Genomic DNA, 9,126 nt, shown 5'->3' on the forward strand with positions numbered 1-9,126 from the left:
AGCCAGGTCACGATCTCGCGGTCCGTGAGTTCGAGCCCCGCGTCAGGCTCTGGGCTGATGGCTCAGAGCCTGGAGCCTGTTTCCGATTCTGTGTCTCCCTCTCTCTCTGCCCCTCCCCCGTTCATGCTCTGTCTCTCTCTGTCCCAAAAATAAATAAACGTTGAAAAAAAAAAAGAAAATGAACCTTAAAACTTTTATTTATTTATTTGAAGGAAGGGCAAAGAGCAAGTAAGGGATGGCAGAGAGAGAGAGAGAGAGAGACAGAGGGATGGAGGGAGGGAAAGAGGGAGACAGAAACCAAATGGTTTCTATGCTGTCAACCCAGAGCCCTATGAGAGGCTTGAACTAAGAAACCCTGAGATATGAGTTAAACCAAAATCAAGAGTCAAATTCTTAACCAACTGAGCCATGCAGGCATCCTGAACTTTTTTTTTTTTTTTAATATTTTGCCTTTGAGAAAAAGAGAGCACGCGGAGAGGGGAAGAGTCAGAGGATCCCAAATGGGCTCTTCACTGACAGCAGAGAGCCTGATGTAGGGCTCAAACTCACAAACTGAGATCATGGCTTGAGTTCAACCCAGACGCTTAACCAACTGAGCCAACCAGGCAACCCAAGAAATGAATTTTGAGGTGAAACAAAGGACGAGATTTTCTCACTTTAGGGAGTTGCTTTGTTACCTGATGAAATCACTGGATCTCTATTTTGTATGGTTAAGTTTAAAGCCTCTGTAATACTGAAAGGATAAGCCAGAAAACTTGTAATGTCTCACTCCAGCCTTCCTGGGATTTCTGCACCAAATCCCAAGATGCCCACCACTACCCTGACACACTTCACACAAGAAGCAAAACAGAACTCAGAAATGGATTAGCGTACAGTTCCTCAGAAATACAGAGATTTCCCCAAGACCTCAAAGCAAAGGGAGAACCAATCAGATTATGGAGGACCTCACTGTGGATGTGAAGAACCCTCAGTGGAACTGAAGGAGAATCCTTAGAGAATGGAAAGCATGGTATGTTGGAAAGCAGATGTCCCATGTGAGAGGAAGAGCCCTGAAACTGGCCTTTTCAACCTAATTTCCATTCAAGGAGAGCTGCTCAACCACATTCTGAGGTCCAATTCCTCCTTCACGACTGGACCTCACCTCTGTCATCCGCTTCATTCCCACCTACCTGGGTGTGTAGCTACTGTCTCCTTTCTCTCCACGGCCCAGACACCCTTCTTGTGTTCCAAAAAGATGACCAGGTCTGGCTTTGACACAACAAGACCTGTTTATTAGAAAAAAAGAATATGAGTGTGGTTGGAGATTCTAAGTTCTGATCCACTATTGTGCTTAGTAGAGCAGAGAGGACAGAGTAGAATGCTAGAAAATGATTTCCCAAATGCTGTGGCCCAACATGCCCTTTAGAACACACAGGATGAACTTTCCATGTTCAGATCTTGACCTCCACTTCGGAGTACTACCACGACAGTAATGAGTAGAAATTGGTATTTAAGATGTCAGAAATACCATTTTATGCCACTCAGTGCTTAGAATTGCCATTAATCTACAGAAATGATAATGTTATCCTAAGAAAGGGAAAGATAAAGCTGAAAAGGAAACATCATGAAGATTTTTCTCTATATCTACAAACCCCTACTTCTTTCCCTGACTGCAGGGATCTGAATCCCAGTCATGCAATAGAGGAAAATTTCAAGATTCAGTCTTCAAAGGAAGGAACAAACCCCTGAGTGTGATTTGGGAAATCTGGAAGGAGTTAACCTCACCTAAGAAAAGGAGGTGTCCGTAGTTCTCTAACATCACATCCCTGTATAGTTCGCGTTGACTGTAGTTCAGGTATATTAACTCTTCCTGAGAGAATTCTATGGCCACATCCTCGAATGTCAGCAGTCCCTGAAATAAATAACACAGTTACCAAGTGGCCATAGGCAGATTTCATAATGCTAAGTCAAATGAAAGAGGGAGTTAATGTCAGCAACTGGACCATAAGACCTGACCTTTACTGCTTATGTGCTTGTACCCACTCACCTTAGTCCCATATTTTAACCTCTTCTTTCCACATTACCTTTTACTTCAGGCAAAACACCCCATGTGCATACTGTCCTGTGGTGGAAACAGAAAGTATCCAACAAAAGGTAATGACTGCCCTGAGGAAGAGTTTGGATTGGCTCAGTTTGAGATTAACCCCTGACTCACACCTAAGTACATGGATAATAGAGTAAACCACGGCAGTGAGTACAGTTACCTTCACCTCATTTATACATATACATATATACGTATACACATATGTATACATATATATACATATATGTACAGTTACCTTCACCTCATTTATACATATACATATACATATATGTATACATATATATACGTATATGTGTATATATAAACTTTTTTTTTTAATGTTATGTCTTTGAGAGGGAGAGCACACACAAGAGGGGGTGGGACAGAAAGTGAGAGAGACAGAGTTCCAACCAGGGTCCATGCTCAGAGTGGAGCCTGACTTGGGGCCTCATCTCAGGACTTTGAGATCATGACCTGACCCTAAATTAAGAGTAGGACGTTCAACAGACTCAGCCACCCAGGAGCTCCCTTTTACCTCATTATAATACTAAAATCTCACCCAAGGAGGAGCACAAACTTCATTTACTATGAAATATGCACAGTATGTACACAACTGTTCTCTTAAGGCTTATGTGCAACCTTGTACTCCACTTGACATAAGATGATAGTCTCCCCTTTCTGAATATCCACGCTAACCCTAAATGAAAGGACACCATTCCCCCTTCCTCCGTGAGTATCTGATTTGGAAGTTCCTCCCTGTGATTTCCTTGGTTCTTGTAAATCATTTTTGCTTTGCTCACATCCTCACCTGGTATAGTTTTTTTGTGATTCACCAACGACTGAACTTCTGTTAGTTCAGTTAGATCAGGAGAACTGGTTCTGGCTTAGGTGAGGTTTCTGCTTGATGAGGTAAGATTATTTGTCACCCAGTATTATGCTCTAGTATATTCTTTACCTTGGAGGTAAGAACCTTTATAAATACTGTGTTTATTCAAGAGAATTTGTACAATGAAGGCATCAACACAGGCATATACATTTTGAATATTGTATTTACATCATATGGTACATGTGCTATCTATTTCTTAAATGGAAAGTTTTGGGGAGTGACAAATGTATTTAGCATATTGTAATGTGAATTAGAATTTCACAACAGGACCTTGGGGATCTTGTTAAAACGCAGATACTGTTCAGGAGTTCTAGGATGAGGTAGTTGTCTGCATTTCTACAAAGCATTAGTCTATGGGCCAGGAGATACATATTTCAATAACGAAGAAGTAGAACTCAAAGACAAGAACTCTTGGAGAACTTGGAACTGAATGGGATTTATAGCAATTACAGGTTCTTCTAGAATAGCAAGAAACGTAACAGCAAGCCTTTCTTTTTTTTTTTTTTTTTTTTTTTTAACGTTTATTTATTTTTGGGACAGAGAGAGACAGAGCATGAACAGGGGAGGGGCAGAGAGAGAGGGAGACACAGAATCGGAAACAGGCTCCAGGCTCTGAGCCATCAGCCCAGAGCCCGACGCGGGGCTCGAACTCACGGACCGCGAGATCGTGACCTGACTGAAGTCGGACGCTCAACCGACTGCGCCACCCAGGCGCCCCAACAGCAAGCCTTTCGAGGCATGTCCTGGTTAGTAGATAGCATCTAATAGTTTCATAAATTCATGGAAAATAAATAATAACAATCTAAGAGAAGAAACACATTATTCTTCTATTTTTAGCAAATGTTTTGTCAGTCATCTAGTACCTGGTAGGGATCATATTTTAACACAGGTCATCTGACCTAGAGTTGACCCAAAATAACACACTGGTCAATATGGAGAAGGGACCCTAAAGCAATGTTCATAACAGGTGTCAAACCTGAGAAAAATGATGGAAAGAATAAGGTATGCACACAAAATTGATCGATCTTTATACATTCCATGCTCATATCCATAAATATTAAGGCATTAAATCCTTGTATAGGCATTAAATATGATAAAGTAAGAAAGTGTAATGGTGACTAAGAAACATTTTCAATGAGGGACGCCTGGGTGGCTCAGTTGGTTAAGTGCCCAACTCTTGATTCTGGCTCAGGGCATGATTTCATGGTTCCTGAGTTCCAGCCTCCACCTCAGGCTCTGTGTTGACAGTGTGGAGCCTGCTTGGGATTCTCTCTCTCAAAAAAAAAAGAAAAAAAATTTTTTTTTCAATGACATAAAACTCATAAAACTAGTTGTAGATGATGATGCTTATCTATCAACACACTATCAACACAAACACACATTATGATATATATAATGTTATTATTTCTGAGTCTAGTATGATGAGGGATACAATCAGAAAAATTTCCACCTTTTGCACATAAAGCTAACATATAATTCTATAATTTTGATATGCATCAAATAAATGCTGGTTCCTACATTCTTTTTTTTTTTTTTATTGTGAGAGAGAGTGTGGGTAAGCAAAGTGTGAAAGGAGGAGAGGCAGAGAGAGGGAGAGAACTCAAGCTGTGACTCCAGGCTGTGACTGAACAACCCAGGTACCACTGGTTGCTACATTTTTACAGGGTCTCGTGACTGCCAGTACATCTCACCACTGCTTAATATGGAACTGAATGATGAGCACCAGAGAAATCTTGCAGAAGCAGTTTTACAAGTAGAAATTTAAAGAAACATTTGTGATTGAACACTCTGTGCACCTACCCTCCCCTTGAACATAGAAGCTTCATGCAGCCAAAGTACAGTTCTTTCTGCCCATGGGTCCTGTCCCTGTGCTACTTCAATAATCTGGCACCAGAGAGTATCTCAAGAATTGTCTTGACCGTAGTACTCCATGATCTCCTAACATACTATTTCTTTGAAAGCTTTTTTTATTTTTTATTGAGAGAGAGAGAGGGTGGAGAGAGAAGAAGAGAGAGAATACCAGGAGGGGCGGGGGGGGGGGGGTGGAGGAGGGGGAGGGAGGGAGAGAGAGAGAGAGAGAGAGAGAGAGAGAGAGAGAAATATGGAGAGACCTGACTCCTGTTCACCTCATGCAGAGCTCCAGCTCAGGTTCGGTGAGATTATGACCTGAGCTCAAGTCAGATGCTTAATATACTGAGCCACACAGGTGCCCCTCATTGAAAGCTTTTGTTTCATTCATCATTTGTGCTCTGTTTTATTTCGGGATTTTAAGATATGCCGACCTATTAATTATGTGATTCTTCTTTTTCTGAAAATACATAGAAGTAAATAGAGTATGTGTCATGACTTTAAGTTGGGGGGGGGTAGAAATAAAAGACGTTTCTAAAGCGATTTTCATATGTTAAAGAAGACTCACAGGATACTGGAAGTCTGACTATTGTAAAGTTAAGCTAGCTTTTTGCCTCTAGAAAAGCATTAACATTAAAGCAGTTGTGAATTCCTGGAGGAATATCTCCCTCTGCCAGTCTCAAGTATTTCTCCGTGGGTTTTAAGTTGTAAGAAAATTTAATTTCATCTACATTTCATTTGGCTTTGTTCTGCTCATCAGAAACTACAAGGAAGGGGTGCCTGGGTGGCTCAATCAGTTAAGCTTCTGACTTTTGAATTTGGCTCAGGTCAAGATCTCTTGGTTTTTGAGCTGGAGCCCCATGTCCCACTCAGTGCTGACCCTGTGGTGCCTCCTTGGGATTTGTAATCTCTACAACTCTCCTGCTCTCGCTCTATCACTCTCAAAATAAATAAACTTAAAAAAGAAAAGAAAAAAACTACAAGGTAGAAAAATATATATGCAAGGAAAGAGAAACTAGGAGAAAGAAGTTTCCAGTTTAAATGCGATGGTGTCTGGAAATTGCTCAGGGAATAGGCCTAAAATCATTATAACTAATAAGAAGGAAAATATGAATGTTATTGGGGGGAAATCTGGCAGAGAGCCAAAGCCAAGGAATAGAAGGTAACATCAGCTGCAAGTATACCATTCATGTCAGTGCCTAAGGCACACCTCAGGACACATGGTCACCAGTGTGTTCTTGTGACCCCAAACAGTAAATCACAATATAAACAACTTTGAGGATACGGTGGATTTATACAGCCTTCAATTACATATAGTTTCCAGGTCTTGTAATATCTAGAATATCTTAAAGTGACTTTTCCACATCCTAAAGAGCAGGAGCATTCCAGTTATTCTGTGCCTCATATCTGTCTGGTGTATTTGTGCATTTTCATAATCCTACTCTACCCGGGGCAGAGAAAGCATTCAGATAAGACCTACATGGGAATGGTTTTCCTTGATTGCTATCCCAGGACCAGACCCCATCAGCAACAGGAAATTTGGCCTCAACCCCTTCCCCTCTGGATCTGTCACAAAGGGAGTATTTTCAATACTTGCAGGAATTTAATTCAAAGTGACAACTGCTGTTGCTATACTGATAGCCATGTTGGACAGAAGAGAGGGAGGTCTCTGGGATATAGGGGAGGAGTGTTCTAAAGACATAACCTAGAGTATCATTTCTGAAAGGTTAGTAATTCGGTGAAAACACAAAGCAAACCGTCAGAACTGATAAAAAAAAATCATTGGCATTTAAAAAATTTTTTTATTTAGAGGGAGAGAGAGAGAGAACATGCATGCAAATGGGGGACAGGGACACAGGGAGAGAGAAGAAATCTTAAGTGGGCTCTAAGCTTGCCAGAAACCTCAACTCAGGGCTGGATCACAGGTCCCTGGGATCATGACCTGAGCCCAAATCAAGAGTCTGATGCTCAAATGGCTGAAGACACCCAGGTGCCCTGCAATTTCTACACGCCCGGAATTCAGGAGAAAAAGATCACAGGTCCTCCGGCCTGGGGCGCAAGGCTTACCTGAGAACTGGCCATTTTTTCTTTCACCTCCTCTTCAAGATTTCTTTCTCAGAAGATCTTTGTGGAGAAAACACAGCACAAGTAGGAGAAAATGTCGGTAAAGACACCAACACTGCCTCTTCACCTCCTGTAACCTGATCGCCTGCAGGCAGGGCTTTGAAATGCAAAAAAGGCCCAAGTTCCTAGTCCTTTGTGTCAGGAGCTATTCAGAAACTGTCAGCTCCCACTTGGAGACCAATCACTGAGTTTCCCTTCTCTGCTTTCAGGGGGCCTCCCCTCCCACAGAAGCCCACAAATTCTGCTTGAGCATAGAAACAGTGTGCTACAGGACTTGACCCTCCCCAACTCCTGTACAGGAGACCCTTGAGCCAAAGCCTGCACTCAACTCTGATAAATTAATGGGAAACCTTCCTGCTCACCTCTGGGCCTCACTTAGAATTATAATAGGAAAAGATAGGATTCAGTAAGCAGAAAGGGAAAGATTAGGGCCTGAGGTCCCTGGGTGGGGAAAAACACTTTTTGGAACAATGCAGGGAGTGTCTGACTGCAGCAAACCCCCTCAGGAGTAAGGTTGCTCTTAAGGATGTAACAGACACGACCTACTCCCTCTCAGGTTCCCCTCAGGAATCTGACTAAAGACAAATACTCTTCTATATGATAAGGTTGGAACTTTGATAAAAGACTTCCCTATATTTATTACAGTCATAATGGTTCTCTGGCAAATAAGTCCTCAGATGTTTATTAATGTTTGAACCCTGGTTAAATATTTTCTCAGATTCACTGTTCTGAGCAATTCTGTTTTCATTAAAAATGCTGTGGTTATGTTGTAAGATTGACTGCTCAGTGAAGATCCCTCAAAGGGATACTACTTATTTTTTTATTTTTAAAATTTCTGATTTTCAGAAATGTTTGAAAGGTCAATGTAATCCTACTGATAAAATGGTATAAGTAAGTATTTTCAGCATGGACCAGGTCACTTTCTAGATTTCCTAACTTTTGTTCTGCAGATATGTATGTTTGACCATTTGATTTGAGACTTTGATTATAGAAACATGCCACTTTGTAGAAGTAGTGGACGTAGAAAGGGGAGTTTTCCAAAACGTTTTATATCCTTCAGCATTTGGGGCAGTGAGATTCTTATTATGGGCAGTTGTCACCTTTTGGGTATGTCCTTCATGATATCTTTGATGCACTTGTCTCTCCCCAACACTATTCCAGTCTATCATCAAGTACACATTCTCAAGGGCACTATGGTTATGTCTACCCACTGACACTCTTTGGAAAGAAGTTTCTATGCATATCTTTGGAAGGAGGCTCTGGGTGCCATTTGAAGATAAAGCTGAAAGATAACAAATAAAAGTAAAATCATTCCACTTGCTACATCAGATGAATGCAATAAAAATTTCTTATTCACAAAACTAAAATCAGAGAACTTCAACTTCTGGAAAAATGAATCATTAGTTTTTCTACTTTCCTGAAAATGTACCTGAATTTAACCCAAACGACTTTTTGGTAAAGTGATTATTGGCATATTTTACAACTTTGATGGTGTTTGTTTATTAGAAATGAAAGGTTTAGGGGCGCCTGGGTGGCGCAGTCGGTTAAGCGTCCGACTTTAGCCAGGTCACGATCTCTCGGTCCGTGAGTTCGAGCCCCGCGTCGGGCTCTGTGCTGACAGCTCAGAGCCTGGAGCCTGTTTCCGATTCTGTGTCTCCCTCTCTCTCTGCCCCTCCCCCATTCATGCTCTGTCTCTCTCTGTCCCAAAAATAAATAAACGTTGAAAAAAGAAATTAAAAAAAAAAAAAGAAATGAAAGGTTTAGGAGCACCTTGGTGGGTCAGAGGTTTGAGCATCTGACTCTTGATTTTAGTTCAAGACATCATCTCGTGGTTTATGAGTTCCAGCCCTGCTCTACACTGACAGTGTGGAGCCAGCTTGGAATTCTCTACCCCTCCTCTCTCTCTCTCTCTCTCTCTCTCAAAATTAACTTAAAAACAAAACAAAAAATGATGAAAGGTTTTTGTTTTCTTAAAGAATGGATTAAGCCCTTAAATTCTGTGTAATAGGGATTTATTAACATAATACATTTATTTTTTTTAAGGTGCTTCATTCATACAAGTTTTTATTAGAGTTTCCCATGGTTGATTTTATGAATATTGTTTACAACTTTACTGTCCTTGAAGACATGCCAGTAATTCAAAATGTTTCTTTTTTCATGGGTACACAGGCAGAGTTGAAAATGATAGCTACGGGGGCTTCTGGGT

At 41.1% G+C, this 9,126-nt stretch overlaps 1 protein-coding gene across 1 annotated transcript; it reads right to left on the reverse strand.

Annotated features, from left to right (window-relative positions):
* Positions 1-716: 716 nt before the first annotated feature.
* Positions 717-6,878, reverse strand: LOC124511669 (KRAB domain-containing protein 5-like). Its single transcript, XM_047079058.1, has 4 exons — positions 6,864-6,878; positions 1,765-1,891; positions 1,170-1,265; positions 717-733 (listed from the first exon to the last, which is right to left on the reverse strand). Exons 1-4 carry the CDS (start codon positions 6,876-6,878, stop codon positions 717-719), a joined length of 255 nt encoding a protein of 84 aa, XP_046935014.1.
* Between the last annotated feature and the right edge of the window lie 2,248 nt (positions 6,879-9,126).

The sequence above is a fragment of the Lynx rufus genome, unplaced genomic scaffold, assembly GCF_022079265.1.
Source record: "Lynx rufus isolate CCGP_SWC_20201006 ecotype Redwood Valley unplaced genomic scaffold, mLynRuf1.p SCAF_16, whole genome shotgun sequence".
In the NCBI taxonomy this organism is placed as follows: Eukaryota; Metazoa; Chordata; class Mammalia; order Carnivora; family Felidae; genus Lynx; species Lynx rufus.

Bases quoted from the DNA above. Each gene is read 5' to 3' on its own strand.
- LOC124511669 (XM_047079058.1), bottom strand. The intron at 1,266-1,764 runs GTGAGGTTAACT...TCTAATAAACAG, and splicing joins CGGACACCTCCTTTTCTTAG to GTCTTGTTGTGTCAAAGCCA.